At 51.1% G+C, this 17,684-nt stretch overlaps 1 protein-coding gene across 5 annotated transcripts in view; it reads left to right on the top strand.

Moving 5' to 3' along the window:
* LOC105418581 (receptor-type tyrosine-protein phosphatase N2-like) overlaps nt 1-17,684 on the top strand; it is a 75,034-nt gene that overhangs the window by 43,819 nt on the left and 13,531 nt on the right. For all 5 annotated transcript variants that reach the window (XM_029831179.1, XM_029831177.1, XM_029831175.1 and 2 more), the window contains 3 exons: nt 8,571-8,783; nt 13,526-13,723; nt 17,391-17,538. In XM_029831179.1, the coding sequence (XP_029687039.1) occupies nt 8,571-8,783; nt 13,526-13,723; nt 17,391-17,538 (559 nt within the window). The remainder of the gene's footprint in view (nt 1-8,570; nt 8,784-13,525; nt 13,724-17,390; nt 17,539-17,684) is intronic.

Below are 17,684 nucleotides of genomic sequence, written 5' to 3'. Positions count from 1 at the left end.
AATAATTATGCAAGTTTTCCTTATATTGTTGACCCCCTCCTGCTGTGGGAATTGTGACCTCGCCTCTGATTTTGTGGTGTTTGGAAAAACAAGAAATGACTTTGATGAATGGCGGCTAAACGGCGCCCTAAAGGAGCGCGTTCGCCGTGGAAACGCGCTCCCCTCGGGCAGGGTTGCAGCCATTTTGTAATTTGTGCTCCCTGGGTTATCTGTGTTTAATATTCCTCAGCCTTGCCAAGTGCATTAAAGGCTGAGCCCGGCCTGAGCTGTAGCGGTGAGGTTGTGGTTAAAGTAAACCTTCACGCCACCAGGTTACTGACGTGAGCTAGCACCCGGCGGCTAAACGGGTTACTGAGTTTACATGTGATGCTTTATAATCAGCCATAAAGTCACTATAGTGTCAGAATCTATGAAAGATGCACAACATTGAAAATGTCTCTCCAACACCAGGGAAATCGGACCCATATTGCTACATTTAATAAATAGGATCTGTTAGTTAGATAGTTTGGTTAAGATTTGAGCTAAAACAGGACTCAAACGGAGCATCCTGCTCCTCTCAAACCGCCATGATGTTACCAGCAGCTGTCTCCTTTCCTGCTAATTTAACCTCAAGGTTTTGCTTCCTTTCACTTCTGATGCCCCGATCCCTCAGAAAGCTTCCTGAAAGAACTTCTGAACTCCTCCCCTTTCATCAGCGGCGGCCTCGCCGCTCTCTTCCCGTTTCCCCGTCTCTTTTTGGAGAGTAAAACTGAGCTGAATGTTGAAAAGAAAATTCTGTGCATGAAAACACACATGTATGCAAATGGAAGGCAGACAAGCGGGTTCTTTCAAGACACACACACCCACACACACCCACACACACCCACACACACACACACACACACACACACGCAGGCAGACGTGTTGGAGGTTGAATGTGAGTGAGAGGCAAGGCGACAAGCGTAGCATTCACCTTGATCAACAGCTTTTCTCTGCTCTGAAGCGTGTCACATGCTAACGCTTTTGCTCTCTTTTAACGAGCTAATCCGGGCAAAGTCAACACGTTGCTGCGCGTGTTTATGGTGTTTATGTCTCGTCCGTCTGACCTGTGCGGTGGTTTCAGCCTCTCCTGCTCCCGCGCCACGAGGCGGGCGGTAGTTTACCTGGTTAATGGCCTCCGCCTTGATTGCATTGAGAGGTGCTCCTCACGATGGAGGCTGATAAAGGTGATGAAGGGTTCCCCCCGTTGCTACAGGAAGGACCAGTTCCTGGTAACTGGATACAACCCCAGTGTGTCACCTGACCCTCACCAGGGTTAGGTTAGTTTAGCTTAGCTTAGCTTGGGTTAGCTTAGCTTTGTTTGACCTTTATTCTCAGGCTCCTGCGCCTTTACGTGTAACCGCTGCACACACAGTTTGATCCCTTCTCTTAGCAAAGGTTGTGTGTGTGAACGCAGCAGGTTGGCCTGGTGTTGCCTATGTCATGGTAAAGGTCATCAAAGTCTTTGTGCAGTTGATGAACCATTTAACCATCTACGCTGTAGAAACCAGCTCTGCTGAAGCCCCCAGAGGTCAGCTGTCCCCGAGCCGCCTCGTGTTTTAAAAAAAGGAGCGGCTTCGGTCTCCCTGGTGGGTGTCGTCTCCCAGCGGGGGGCAGCAGTCGGCCCCCGGTGCCCCTCCCGGGCTGTGATGGACCACAGGGCTGCAGCTGATGCTGATGGAGCTGCTGCTGGAGCCTCCAGGGTTCAGGCTCAGTCCTCCAGCAGGACAGAGACAGACGGGGTGATTTCTGTGGGTTGATTACTGATCATTTCATCACGAAAACCGCAGCATTACATTTTTATATGCCGTTAGCTTCTCGTGTTCCTTCAGTGCTGTAAAGATGCAGCAGTGAGGAGACAGTTTTCTGTAGCCTGGATGCTCGTTATCAGCTCTATTTTATACACTGGAGCTACATTTTACTGCATAAACCCTGTTAAAACCTGGATCTGTTGCTGTGTTTGACAGTAGGAATCGAAGGAAGGTTCTCAGGCTTCAACAGCCCCGTTAGTTCTGCGTTCTCTCCGTGGTCACAGCGTGTCAGTCAGTCCGGCTGCTGGCCCACTGTATGTGGGAGATTTATGTCCCGGGGGGCGTCAGGCCAGAGGGGCTACCATATCATGGGAATGATGGCTCTTTTGTCTTGGGTGCCATCCCAGAAGACAAGGCAAGCGGGAGCAGGATGATGGGTCACAGGAATCTGAAACATTGTGGGCGACACAAAGGCCATCAGTTTGGTGGTCCGGCGCTGAATGAGCCGTCACGTCGGTGGAACACAAGAGCGGCCCGTTGGTCTCGTCTCCTCCGATCACCGTTTGAAAGTCACACAAGCTGTTTGCGGGTATCCAGGCGATGGCCAACCGTGGCCTCTGATGTCGTTTCCATCTGACAAGGCTGGCGGCGGCGCTGGAGTCGCTCTGAAGGCGCCAGACAAAGGAGACGCGTCCACTTTTAAGGTTGTGAGATGAGTGATGCTTTCCAAGCTCATTATGAGGCTCTAAAGTCGTCTGTCCGTCAGCGTTAATGAGGGGAGATCCTCCGTCTCTCTGGGAGTTCTGCGGCTTTTCCTCCAACAGAAGAGCATGAAGATCTTAACACGTCAAGGCCCGAACGCATGAATCCTGGTTCAGCCAGCACCAGTGGACTGAATCCAGGTTCTGGGGTAGAAACACATCTGTGTGTGTGTGTAGCAGCGTAGACCCACTCAGATGTTTCCATCTCTTCCTCGTTGACCTGCATCGTTAGAGGCTGAAGCACCTCAGGTGTGTCAATGTGACTTAGCACCGTTTTACCGTCCCGTTCTGGTCGGGAAGATTAAGGATTGCTGTGTTTTTTGGGAATAAAAGAATTCCCAGTGTTGCATGTGCAGCTCCTGGAACTCCGAGAACTCCTCCGACGGCGCGCGTCTCCACGCGAGCCTCAGCTGACAAAGCTGCGCCTCTCGTTTTCTCCAGCCTCCAGCTTCTGAAAAGTGAAACGCAGTTTGAAGGACTGCGAAGTGTTTCAGGCCCGAGGACGACGGCCTTCGTCGCCCTGCTCAATGTGCGCAGCAGCATAAAGACGGAGGCACGACGGCGTCCGCTGACGCTCTTCGGCAGTAACGCGCTCTGGGTCACAGACTCACAATTACCTCCAACAAATACTGAGAGGCGCTTGAGGCTGTGGACTTGGGTTTCAAGGCTCCTTAATTGAATAGATTTTTGACGGATAAATAACGAACTTACAGTCTCTGTGAACCGCCTTTATTGGGTTCTACGCTCGTATTCCAGCGGCGAGAGTTGCAGATTCCTGTTTTTTTAATCAACCTGTAGCTTCATTCATCGGCGGTGAGTTTCGGCGGCCGTCCGTCGTCGTGATTAAAGGTTTTAGTTAAAAGCGCCTTTCACATCTCTCAAGGACACTTTTAACGAGGAGAATCAATACGGTCAAAACAGCAGAGCTGAAAACACACAAATACAAATGTCACAAATGTGAAGTTTCCAGTAAACAAATGCTCGTTCTGAGGTGTGAGATCCACCCGCTAAAGGGGAGGATGTGCACGTTTGCTAGTGCGACGCATGGATGCAGCCCGACGTGCGCGCTGATGATGCAACATCCCATCATCTCCCCCGAGTCGGCGCGGGTGGAACCTTTAGCGCAACAACTGCCGTGAAATTCCATTAAGAAATCAGGGAAATAAGAAGAATCAGAACCAGAGACGGGACCGTGCGCGCGCGCGAGCGTGCGTGTGCACGTGTGTGAAGAGAGAATAAAAGGAAGTGGAAAGGACGAGGAGCTCCGAGGGTGCAGCAGAATCGTCCGCGTTGGCTGGTGTTTGGAGGACGTCCATGCAGGACGGTGGAGGTTTCCAGAAGCATGAAGTGGAGAAACCAAAAAGGGTTGGACACCCCCCTACTTCACAGTCTTCACCCCCACCTCCCCCCCACCCCCCTCACCCCCTCACCCCCCCCCCCCTCCAATGCACCATGCTGTCCGTGCGGAGCGGGATCCTTGCTGGCTGCCACCTCCAGCTGTCGCCAAAGGGAACAAAAGGAGGTGTGGGGGTGTCTGAAGTAGTTGGAGGGAGGGAATTTTGAATAGAAAGATAAACTGAAGAGCCCCCCCCCCATACACACACACACACACGCACACACATCTAACACATATACACACTCACAGGCACTGCTTAGGAAGAACCTTGTCATCTGCATTAGGCAGCGCATCACACACACACGCATGCACACATACACACACACACACACACACACACGTGCGCACGCACATGCACACCCACACCCCCCTGTCCTCATTTTCCCGTGTTTGTTGCAGCTGTTGTCGCTCCATCGCAGCAGCTCCTTCACTTCTCAGATTTCAGAACTAATAAGTAAAGTAATTTGTTGATTAGGGACCCACTGTGTGTGTGTGTGTGTGTGTGTGTGTGTGTGTGTGGGGGGGGGGGGGGTGTAGGGAAAATTGTCCTTGTTGCTTGAAGAAGTTTTACCAAAGGAGAAACGTTGGATTTGCCGGCTCAGTGTGAGTCAGGAGACGCTTTTTCCCCTCGTTTTCTCTTCCATCTTCCTCCTCTTGCCTCCACACTCTTCTCCTATTCCTCCATCTCCTCCTCACCCACCCTGCCTTTCCCCTCTGTGGTGTTCTCACCTCCTCTTCCTCTCTTCTCCCTCATCCTGTCGGCAACATGTGGAGGCGTTGCCATGGCAACGATGGGAGGTGACATGTGCTGTAGACAGGCAGTGCGATGGGAGGGAGGGATGGGAGGAATATAAGGAGGAGCCCCACCGTGCACTTTGTAGTCGCTCACTCCCACTCAGGAGGACAGAGCAGCATCTCGTTCCTCCGCCTCGATGCCGCTGCTCCTCCCGTCTCCTCCTCTTCTCCTCTGCCGAGCTGCATCACTCCTACGTAGGTTTTTCCCAGTTTTTCCAGTGGATGAGGTGGGAATGATGGAAGGAAGGAGGTGGAAGAGGAGAGGACGCTGGAAACTTTTTTCTCAAAGGAGTGGGCGAGCATGTTGGGAGGTGAAAATCCCTCCTTTTCCCACTTGCTCTCTCCATCCTCGTCCTCCTGCTCGGCTGCATCCAGACTGGAATGGGAACTAGACGCAGGCGGAGGCTTCTGTTCCGCCGCCTCGCCGCGGATGTTCGGTAGGATTAAACTGTTGTTCTGCATGTTAAAGGGGTTCCATCCTGCCGCTCCGCTCTCCCTTTCCTGATTAGTTTCTTGAATATTTAAGTTGCTTTTGGGACTATTGTGTTTAGAAATTGCCTCCGTAAATGAGCGAAGCGCCGGCGTTGGCGGCTCCAGAGTTCCGACGCTGCGCGGTGGCGCGCCCCGTCGCAGCTGCACCTCAGCGATACGCTGCAATAACATTTCTTTTGACGGGATGCGCCGCTGTTCGCTGCTCCGCTCCGCGTGCACGAGCGAAGCGCAGAACGTTCCATCACCTGTTCCAGACCTTCTGGGAGGGTGAAGTTGGAGGAGCGTCGTTAGAGATGCAGCGAGTGGTGGCAGGAGCAGGAAATGGGGATTTTTGACTTGCGTGTGTGTGTGTGTGTGTGTGTGTGTGTGTTGGAGGACGGGAGTGCGTCGCCTCTCCTACACCTCCGCGTGTGTGTCGTCCATGTCCATGCGTGCACTTGCGTGCGTGTGCAGCTGTGGGGTTTTGTTCAGACTCTAAACTTTTTGAAAGGCCCAGAATGGATCGGAGGTGAGGGGTGGATCTTTGTTTCCTGCAGCGGTGGTGGTTGAGGAAGACAATAGCCCGCCGCCGCTCTCCCTCTGACCTTTATTCAGCCACTCTGAATAAACCAGGGCCGTGCAAATCCATCTGCCTTTTGTCTACGGAAGCCCGGCTAATCCAGCCGCTCCCCCCCCCCCAACACTTGGCACACACACACACCAGGAGAACGTAACCTCCTCCACCGCCACACAGCTCCCATCTGAAGTCACGCTTCCATCCGAGCCACAGGCTGGCGGCGCCGTCTACGAGGTAACGTTACATTTGCGGCCCGGGCGGCCGATTATTAGAGCGCGTGTGAATGCTGCCGGTGAGGAGAAGAGTCCCGTGACCTGCCTCAAATCTGCTTTCTCCTCCCTTTCTTTGCGTTTTATTCTGCCCCCCCCCCACCTGTCTCCCTGTTGAAAGTGTGTCCGATATTTTGTGAAAAGGGCTGAAGCCGGTGGCGAGCACAGCCCGCCAGCGGCCCTGACAGGCCGTCTCAATGCTTTTCATGCTCAGTGTGGAGGAACAGTGTCTGTCAGATGTTCCTGGTGGGATGAGAAATCTGCTCCGATTGTTCCGTGGCAGCGCAGATGGACAATGGAGGAGCTCCCTTCACCTTCTGCCTGAGGAGACACCTCCTTCAGCTTCCTGTCCCGATTGTGCAGGTTTTACGTTCTTTTAGCCACCGAATCAGGTAGAACCAGCGTTGGGGAGTGTTGAGGCGGGGGAGTCGGGCCTCGGCGCCGCCAAGCAGGCCGATAACCTCCGCTGGAGCGTAGGAGAGGGAGCGAGAGTTGCTATGCAGATCCGGCCGTCGGAGTCCCCGCACATGAAGCTTCCATCTCCCGTTCGAATGAAACTCCCTGGAATTATCCGCCTCATCACGACACTCGTCCGCCTCCTCGCCGCCGCTAATAACGGTGACCCGACCTGATTAAGCAGGCGGGGTCAGGCTGCATCGGTTTGAATCGATGGCCAGGCATTCAAAGCTACCGTGAGTAAGAGACCGAGTGTGTGTGTGTGTGTGTGTGTGTGTGTTGGGGGGCTGTGGAAGCACAGCATCTGTGCCGTGAAACATGACTGAGCTGTTACAGTTAGAGTGTTGAATTATGGGCCATTACCACCCGAGCGAGATGCAACCCCTCTCCATGAAACTTAATTAGACAAAACAATGAGACAAATGGAGGAGTGAAATAACAGATGACGTTATTTGATGCGTGGAGTAAAGGGGGGTGGGGGGGGGGTGACATTTTCTAAAGCTGATAGCAGCGGAATCATGTCGAATCAGCACTAATGAATTATTTATGGCGTCGGCGAGCCCACGGCCGCCGCAGCTCGCCTACTGTTGCGTTTAATATCCAGAGATGAAGGAAACGGGCCGTTTCTAAAGCGGTGGAAGGGGCCCGATGGCCCTGGTTTGGTCCAGCGGGGATTGAGGAACGGCCTCGGTGGGGGGGCTGCTCGCGCCGCTCCATGAATCGCCCCCCGTCTCTCGCTCCGTCCTCCTTTGCGTGGCCCCCGTCAGCGACGCCCACCGCTCCCTTTCAGCGCCGTCACATTACTATGCAGCCAGCTTTTACAGTACGGCTCAGGGCTCCCCGAGCAAATTGGACACCCCACAAAGCACGGCACAACTGTTGCCCCCCCACCGTGGGTCCTTTCTGCGGCCACTCTTTATCAGGTGCTGAATGCAACAGCAGAGGCCATGAATGAAATCATGGGGGTGGGGGCAGCGTGGAGGCGGGGGTGGTCACCATCAACAGGGGAGAGTGGTTCTGTCGGGGTGGGGGGGGGCTGCTCTCCGAAACCTCACAAGGATTCCAGATTCCGGAGCTCTCTGTTTTATCCCACTGCTCAGGGATTCAGAGGTGCTCAGCCGGACAGGACCCCCCCATCCTGTCCTTCAAAGTCTCCCCTCCATTAACTCACCACACTGCACCTCTGCTAATCCCCGTGACCTCTGGCACCGGGTTCCTTGCCCCCCCCCGACCCACCCTCGCTGTCATGAAAAGACGACGTGCTTGTTTTTCTGCAACAGGAAGTCCGAAAGAATCGAATCTAAGAAACGACAACTTTTTTTTCCCGCCTTTTCCTCTCTATCGATTTCTTGCGACCGTCCTTTGTCGGCAGGAACTGTCGATCTCGCCGCCGACTGTGCAATTTGTAGCTGTGCCGTCTTTGTTGTCAGAATCATTCCATAGCGCGTAATAACGGGGAATCATGCGGCCCATTGTTAACTCCGGCTCCTCCGTTAAAAAGCAACTGGCCCATTATGTGGCGCTCCCTTCTGTCTGGGAGCGAGCAGCTGTCGGAGCCGGTCCGGTTCTCCCACACTCGCTTCCCACCGCCGCTCAAGAGGCGGATCATACGAGGAGAGTCGCCGCTGTCTAATCTCGGAGAGGGATCTTTCATCTGCAGTTGTGGGCGCACAGATCCCGTCCTCCCGCGCTGCCATTAAAGTGACGCCGGGGTCGGACACGGGAGAGGCCTCGTCTGCTGCCTCCGTCCACGCGGGCAGGAGATTATCACAGCGGCGGGCTGTCGCCGCGCCCTCGGAACGCACCGCGAAACGGGAATTTATGCATTCTGTACACTCCTGGGCGCAGATGGTGGAACAAATGCTGTGATTATGCTCTTCACCGTGTACAGACGTATGCATATTTATGTCTTTGTGAACAGAACAGGAGGGGAAAATGTGCTGATTTACACTTTTGATGAAGAACGTCGTTAAGGACATAAGTAATCAGAAGATAAGAAGGTTTGGGATCAGGTGTGGTGGATGAAAGGGGCCAGTCTTCCAGGGTTCTAATCCCCATCTCCCGCTTCTCCTGCAGGGGAACCAGCTCAACCAGATCCTGTCCAAGTACAGCCGGGCCGAGTCCACCAAGTATCTGGTCCTCACCGTCGTCTCCCTCCTGTGCATCGTCGCCGTGCTGCTGGCGTCCACTGTGGTGTACTGCCTCCGCCACCGCTCACACCACAAGCTGAAGGAGAAGCTCACCAACCTGGGAACGGACACGTCCAGCGATGCTACCGCCACCTATCAGGTAGGAGGTGCTACTGCACGAGAGGCTGAAAGCCCGTGTCTATACACTGGGGGGCGGGAATTATGTCGGCCGTGACCAGATCAAACCTTAACAGACTTACGCGCCCCCAAAATTAGCATTGCTCATATATTTATGCATTCCTAGATGTAAATCTAGAATCTATAGGAGCTGATTTAGCTTTTCTTCCGCCACTGTTCCTTTCATTTGTCCTCACTCGCTCTTTCTTTTTATACATTTTCACACTGACCCGTCCTCACCTTTAATTTGCTGTTGAGAACGAGTCCGTGTCAGCGGCCCAACAGGTTTCTCCCCCTCGAGTCACCCCCCTCCCCCCCTCTGCTTGCTGTAATTATCCTTTGGCCAGAACAGTGTGAAATTTAATTTACACAATCCAATATTAAGTGGCTTTTTGAGCAAAGAATTAGATTGAGAATTATTTCCCATCTCTGTCTGTCTGACCTTTTCCGCCCTGTTTTTGAATGAGTGGTCGTGTGCGCGTTGCTTTTATAATGAGCCCTCCTCTAAGTGCTTATATTTGCTTTATTCTCCTGGGATTTGAAACTCCAGAGATGGATCGTGCAGCAGCGCTTTAGCTTCACCTCCACTCCTGGGACAGGATATTTTAGCTTTATCATGGATTCGCTCTCTGGCGAGCTTTCTTGCAGTAATTGCTGAAATGAAGAGTTTGGTGGTTAAAAGTGACATTTCACCTCGGTGAAGGAAGCCAATCTTTAATGTGACCCTCCTACAAGATTAGCTCCTAATTAAAATTCCAACATGGCACCGTGGCCATGCATTATTTATCAGATTAATAGAGAACAAAAACATCCATGTTGCCCATTCTTCAGAGGGTTACTCAGTCCTGCTTCACTCCCAAAGCTCTTCCAGTTGGTTTTCTTTCTTCTGTCGTCTCTATCGAGTCTCCTCTCTGAAAGACTTCAGTGTTCAGCCCCCATCTTAGCTGTGTAAGCCTCGTTCTTTTGTCAGAGCTGGTGTGTAGAGGGGTTCCCTGTGTGTGTGTGTGTGTGTGTGTGTGTGTGTGTGTGTGTAGTCTCCAGGGCTACATGCAATTAAAGCAGGCAGGAAGCGGCAGGCTGCCTGATGGACTTACTGCTGCAGCTCCTTCACGCTGGCTGTCAAACACACATTCACGCAGGCGTTCATACACACACAGACGCACACACACATGCGCATGCACGCGTGCACACACGCCAGCCACTGCATGTTAATGATTTTTGCCCTTGGCGCGTTTGTTTCAGGCCTCGCTACACACACGTTCGCACACTCTTTGGTTCTGCCGTTCCCGTGCCCGTCGCCATGCCATTAACTCCCCACCTTCAGCTCTCCACTCCCGCAGCTTGTCAATCAAGCGGTCCCCAAACCGAGACTTGGGATTGGCCGACAACAACAAAGGAGGATTTGATTGACAGGCGTCGACAGAGGGGTGCGCGCACCGTGACAGAGTTGTGTGTAGGGAGATGGCGGATGATGCTTGTCAGCGGCTCCCTGGGTTCCTGCGCCGCTGATACGGGCGACGACGTCACCGCCTTCAGTTTATCTTCCCATCAGATTCAAAGTTTAATCTGCACGTCTTTGTTTTGTGGAGAGAAGTACACTGCGGCTCGGTCAGATCCGTTCCCTCCGTATCTTGTCTGGATCTCCGCCGTGAAATCCCGTAAAACAAACTCGAGATATCTCCACGAGACATTTCTCCAGTTTTTAGCCACGGCTTCACACTTTTCGCTCTCCTCCAGAAACATTTGGAGGAACCTCCAGTCGTGATACGATCTCCATTTCGCTGCCAAATAAGAAACGTCAAGCACATTTTGCGGTGCGCCTCAAATTGAGAGGAAAAAAGCCGACAATAACTGTTCCTCATTCCTTAATTCTTTAGTCGGCCTCCATTTTGCTCTCCTCCCTCTGTATACGTGCAAAAGCCTGGACGGAGCACGTGCATGGCTCCAGTCTGACCTGTGTGCCTCATGTGACCTGCTTTTAGTACTTCCTGCGGCGCGTCTCGAGGCCCCGCCTCCCTCGGCTCCACCATATTGTATCATTTTTGCCCTTCGCCACGAGGCCATTTGGCCCATTTGTTTTGGTGTGGAGGGCGTGTAAACGGAGGCGCCCCCGAGGGCGACACACCCAACCCCAAAACAAGGCTTTATGTAGAGGGGTGTTTAGGGTGGCACGCGCCCACCGTTGCCCGGGTTTGATTCAACACGGTCATGTGGATTTCCTGGCATGCCGCCATTGATGGGGGGGCTACCAGGGTTGGTTCAGTCTTCTACAGGAGGGACGGCCGATGTGCACACGCGCTGTAATAAAGTGCCAAGATCTCCCAGACTGAGTGGTTTCACTTGCTTTGCATCAGCGTTACGACACTCCCAGCATGATAAATCCATCAGATGAATCCCTTCATATTTATTATTAAGTCTTGGAGGAATCAGCTGCCTCTGATTTCCATCTTAAACCAGAACACAGAAGATTAAATTTCCTAAAACAGTCGGTCATCATTGAAGACACAATGTGAGACAGTAAAGTTATAGGAAGAGGTTACATTCATTTGTCCTTTTATTGTCGTTCCTGAACCGATTTTGTTAGTCTGCTTATTCTAGCTGCTGTCACGACCTCTAGTAAACCCTCTAATTTCACATTATTAACCAGTTTGTCTCCTAGACTCGTTGCTAAAGAGGAAGGTTGAGAGCTGGTAAACATGCACAGACCATAAATCAGTGACCAATCCGCCGCCCTCAAACGTGCGTCTGGTGAAAGTCAATCGACTGTAAATAAAGATACAGCGGCGCCGACGCTGGCCGTTCAGCGGTGCTGTAAATTTAAACACTTTTGACTTTAAAACCATTTGCTCCCTTCAAACTTTTGCCTTTTGTCCTCTAATTGGCTCTCGGGGGGCCGGAGCCATTTTGGATTGGGTTTAATTACATCATAAAGGAAATTGCTGCAGCGGCAGAAGTTCACGGCTCGCTGAAATATGAACGTTGTTGATCCTGAGCTTCCTTCCCAGACAAAACAACCTGAGCGCAGCAGCTCATACGGCTCCAGAGAGAATTACGCTGACAAGAATGACAAGAACACAGACGAAGGAGTGTATTTTAGCAGCAGGGCTGATTAAACCGATTCATGGCTTCTTTATAGTAGCGCTGAAACGTGTAATCATTTAAAATAAAAACGCTGGCTGGAAGATTCTGCAAGTGATGCTCCAGCAAAATCCTTTAATGGTATTTGAGGCTTTAAAGTTTTAGTACCAAACGGTAAAAAACAAGAATTATTTGAGCCGTAATTTGAAAACCAAATCAATCAGGTGTGTGTTTTCCTTACTGGGGACTTCCTGCTGGGTCTCCTGCTCCCAGCTGCTGCTTTGGTGAAGCTCTCAGACCACCTTCATGAACGTGCTAATTCATAAGCGTCATTATTTAATCACCCAACAGGTTTTAAAGCAAGTTAAAGAAGTGATTTCACAATGAATTTGAGCCAAACTTGCTCAGTTACGAGAGGGTCAACCTGCCTGGAACCTGGAAATGAATGAAATCACCAAAATAATGAATCTATTTAGCTTCTAACTATCAACAATGAATCTGACAGAATTAGATTGCATCAAAAGTGGTGTTTGATAGTGGCCACCAGCGGCTCTGTGTCAGCAGTCAGGCGGCTGAGGGCCACGCGTTATTTAATTGAGAAACACATTTTAACATAATGTGATCAGAGCCGGGCGCCACGGAAACGGCGGCTTCAGCAGAGTCTCCAAATTGTTGCTGGAGGGAGAAAATGCTTTTCTGTTCAACGTTTTCTTCCAAAAGCCTTTTGCGGAACCGTTCGGCGTGGCCCGATAAACGTCCTGCAGAAGCCAACGCCGGTATTTAGTGGGTGCGCCTCAGCCTCAGCTTTAATAATCTGCACACATTTATGAGTCTGAGTCTCATAGATCAGTGTCAGCGCGCCGACCTATGAGAATATCAGGCAGATCAGATACGGCCTAATGAAGGCCTGCTCGCATTACCTCCACCGTCAATCAAACAGGCCATTAGTTAATCAGCAGCATCGCTCCCATTAAGGAGCACAGATACCCACGGAGATGAAGCCCTGTAGCTGATCGCGCTGCTGCGGAGCCTCGTGTCATCAGGTTAGCTATAATTACTTTATTGTCTGCGTCTCCAAAACAAAAACACTTTTATTCAATGTGGTTGTTTAAAAGCACGTGTCAGGATGTTCAGCCGTTCCCTTAGTTTAGACGACATTTTTGTGAGGTTGTGATGGCAGTTTAAAGCGTGAAGGTCAAAACGGATTGAAGCCTGAATCCACCCAATTGCTCATGAAGCAAACATTTGACTCCAGAGGGCAGAAAAACAGTGGAAACACCGAGGATGAGGATCGATGTTTGAGCAGATTGGCAATAATCCAGGTCGTAGTCATCCACGGTACGTTTTCTGAAGATGTTTCGCCTTCTGTCAGAAGGCGAAACGTCTTCAAAAGAGAAGAAAAACAGTCCAGTTGACACAGAAAACACACCGTGGATAACGAGGACGATCACCGCTAAATAACGTTGAAACTGGGTCCAACTTCTGTGGTCTCCTGTGGAGAGAACCTTCCCCTCTGTCAGTAGAGCCATTAGATCTCTTCACCTGAGGTTTGGCCTCATGTTTTTGAAAGCTACAAACTGTCTTTGCAGTGTTAGCAACATGCTAAGGCTAGCGGCAGCTCTCACACCCCCCCCCTCTCTCCTGCAGGAGCTGTGCCGGCAGCGCATGGCGGTCAAACCCCCCAACGAGCGTCCGGAGCCGATCTCCTCCAGGATCAACAGTGTGTCATCCCAGTTCAGCGATGCCGGTCCGGCCGTCAGCCCCTCGGCCCGGAGCAGCGTCTCGTCCTGGAGCGAGGAGCCCGCCCACTCGCACATGGACATCTCCACAGGTCACATGATTCTGGTGAGAAGAACACGAGCAAACATTCCCAGTTAGACGCGATTTCATGTAGCGCTGACGGATCTGCTGCATCTGTGTGTGAGAGCACATCCCATAATGCAGGATGATGAACTGGATAATTCCACTTCCATCCCCCAGAAATACACCTCAGGGTTCCAGCAGATCTGTTCTACTCATGCACATACCGAAGCCTTTCAGATATGGAAATCTGTTTTAATTATAGCTCGGTGAACATCATCTGGATTTGCATTAATCGGCAGAATTGAAGCTTTTTGAGATTTTAGAATTGAGATTTTACACAAATTCCTCCCTGTCATTGAGAAACCTGTAAAAGTCCTTTAACATCAGTCCCATGACCTCCTCACAGAGGTCCTTCTCCAGACCAGACCAGGGTGAGCGCCCTCCCGTCTCTGACCACCCTGCTCTGATTGGGTATCTTCAGGGGGGCGGGGTTGGGGGAGGAGTCTCCCTGCATGACGCCATAGTCATGTGATCGAGAGTAACTGTAACCGAGTGAAAACGGTGGTGATTCTTGGTGCAGAACTACATGTTTACTTTGTGGTTTCTCCTGGAAATCGAGTGAGAATCACGAGACCTTGAGCTGAACCTGCATCAGTGATTAGGATCAATACGGGAACAGCGGAGATTAGCTTCCGGCTGTCAGGTTAAGTGATGCAAACATTATCAGCTAATATGATTATGTTGGGAGGGAATACTCAGATGTCCTCTGATATGTTCTGATTTTTGCAGTGAAGAGAATTTATTCTTCCTTTAATCCACCAGAGATTAATGTGAATGAGTCTAAACACACTCATCATTCCACTGTTTTGGTGAGAACAGACCAAAATATTATAATAATATATAAGGTAGAAAACACACAATGAGAGATCTGCAGGTGTCCAGGAGACACGGAGACGGCTGACGTGTGGAAAACTTTCAGCACCACGGACAGCTCTGATTGGTCCAGAGACACACACACACACACGCGCGCGCGCACACACACACACACACACAGTGTGTCAGCCTTCCATCACACTTCCTCTCTGACCTCTGACCTCTGCCCCTGTTTTCTTTGACACAAAATCCTTCTGCCGACTTTTCTCACATAATGGAGGAACTCTGGGGAATCATCATGGAGCAAATGTCACTGTTTGTGGCTGCAGACGTTTCATTCAGCTCAGAATGACTTTTCCCTTATGTTCAGCAAAATTCATGAGGATCATTTTCTGAGTAATCTCAGCAGTTACCCAGGTAAACCTATAGAAACCTATAGGCTGTCCTCAGACTCTGTGTGTGTGTGTGTGCGTGTGTGTGTGTGTGTGTGTGTGTGTGTGTGTGTGTGTTAAATGGGCATTGATCTGCTGATCACATCAGCAGGATTCCAATCACCACAGCAACTGTATGATGAGCCAGGGTGACAGAGAAAGTGATGATGATGATGATGATGATGACGGTGATGATGAAGATGATGATGATAATGATGATGATTCTCCCCCCTTCCAAAAAATAATTGCCTCTCGTAAAACCTCCAATTCAGTGTCATCATCCACCCACTGATTTTAACATGAAGAAAATGGTTTTCACCATCTTATCAAAGTTAATCTATTATTAGTTCCCAACTGACAGGACCCCCCCCCCCACAATCCTCTTTACTTGTGTCTTAAGAGGATTAGCCAACTCTCTATATAAAGCACATTATCTTGTCTTTTGTTGGCCAGGTAAGTGTTATAGATTATACCGCAGCGCCTCCACCCAGATTAACTTCCTGCCCCCCCCCCCAACCCACCGCTGGGTTAGGGTTAGGGCGACAGCTGGAGCAGAAATGGGCCCCAACAAGTGGCCCTTAGATGGCTCCTAATGTGGTCAGTGGAGGAGGAGGGACCAGCGAGGCCCAGCTCCACCGCTGTGCCGATGACATCATCCGGTAACTAAAGATCCGAGGCGATGGACGGATCCAGAGTGATCGATCACACCGTGATGGAGGAATTCATGAGGCACCTGAATTGGTTCCAGCAACAAATGCTGACGGCGTAATCGCATCAGACAGGAGCTGCAGTTGTGTGTTATTGCCAGATTGATGTTCTGGAGAGGAATGTCTCACGTGTTGATTTATTAAATGTCGCAGAACATTTAAATTCATCGTTGTACCTCCTCAAAAATCCAATTTACTGGAAACGTTATGGGTTTCAAATTTCATCATGTCCCCGCCGTCTGCTCTAATAACGTCAGGAGAGCAGAACAATCGTGGCGTTTTCGTTCCAACCCATCTTCAGTCACCGCTGCACCACTTCCTGTCCCGGTTTTTAGGACAGGAGAATCTGCCTCAGTAGAACCTTCTGCTGCACCATCAGGAGAACATCGGAGAGTTAGCATGTCTGTTAGCATGTCTGTTAGCATTCTGGAAAGCCTTGTGCTGACTCTTAATGAGCTCCCAGCTTTGCTACTTTGGTTATTTGTTTTCAGCTTTTCCTCTGAAATAGCGGCGGTATGACGTCATCACCTGCCCTCCAGGTGCACAATGGCGGCTTGGTCAGAGTCTTATTGCATGGAGGCTTTTATTGAGCACCTTACACCCCCCCTCCCCCCCAACACACACACACACAGACTGTAAGGGGATTATTTAGTGTTTGGCCGACACATGGTGATCTCAGCACCTCCTGATTGGATTGCAGTAATCCCTTTACACAGCCACAAAACCCTATTACTCTGGCATTAGTGGGGGGGGTGGGGGGTGGGGGGGGGTTCAGGGTGTTGGCTGGGACATTTGATGGTGGACGGTGTGTTCATGAGTGTCTTCTACAGGAATCTGTATTTCTTCCATTCATGTCTGTACAAAGTTGGTGTTCAGATGCTCTGAGAGCAGCTTTATGTGTTTGTCAGGTGTGTGTGTGTGTGTGTGTGCGTGTGTGTGTGTGTGTGTGTGTGTGTGTGTGTGTGTGTGTGTGGGAGGGCTGTAGGCTGTAGACCTGGACCCCCTGCTGAGGAAAAGTGGCAGGTGCCCCCGGGTTGCTGCTTCCTGTAGCGTCGCCATGATGCAAACGTGTGTTTCCATGGCGATGGCAGCGCGCCCCCACGTTCAGATGACGACGTATCGTCAGGAAGTGGGTCGTCCGGCCGCGCCGCCGTCCATTCCTCAACAAACTTTCCTCATTTTAGCAGAAAGCCATTAGCGCCCTTTTTTGGGAAAGCTAATTCTGATTAACATCAAGCCCATTTGTAACTGCCACCATAAATCACCGCGCAGCCATTTAAAGACCCGCACCAGCTCATTTCAGGGGATCATCCATTACCAGCCGTCCATGTTCTGGTCCACGGGTCGGTGACTTTCCAGGCTCCTCGGGAACAACAATCAAGGTTACCCTGGAAACCAGCAGATGGTGGCTAACATGTTAGCTGCAGCCTGAGCACCACAGTTGTTCTGATGGGTCCAGACTGGTTTTCAGGCAGTTGATCAAAGCCACACGGGTCTTCTTTCATCCCGAGCATTGTTTGAGCGGTAAGGACCGCCCTGATCCGGAGGGCAGCTGACCAGAACCGGAGCAGATTCCTCTGATTAAACCGACCCAGTTTCGTTCCCAGTGCCGAGACAAATAAAAATAACGTGATTCTGATCAAAGCCCCCAGAATTCAGTTGATTCGCGTTAGATAATGAGTTCTTTTCTTTTTCCAGTCCTACATGGAGGATCACATGAAGAACAAAGACCGCCTGGAGAAGGAGTGGGAGGCTCTGTGCGCCTACCAGGCAGAACCCAACGCTAGCACCGTCGGCACGAAGGACGGCAACGCCAGGAAGAACCGCTCCGCCGCTGCCGTCGCCTGTGAGTCGTCATTCCTTTCCTCTACTTCCTCACTTCACATATTGGGAATTCCTCAAGTCAAGAACACTGAGATGAGGATCCATGGCTGCACCCTCTAGAACCACCACCAGCTCCTATAAACGATGACATCATTGAACCTGAACTGG

This window comes from Takifugu rubripes, chromosome 22, assembly GCF_901000725.2.
Source record: "Takifugu rubripes chromosome 22, fTakRub1.2, whole genome shotgun sequence".
Lineage (NCBI taxonomy): Eukaryota > Metazoa > Chordata > Actinopteri > Tetraodontiformes > Tetraodontidae > Takifugu > Takifugu rubripes.
This window is presented reverse-complemented; position numbering and strand designations above follow the sequence as displayed.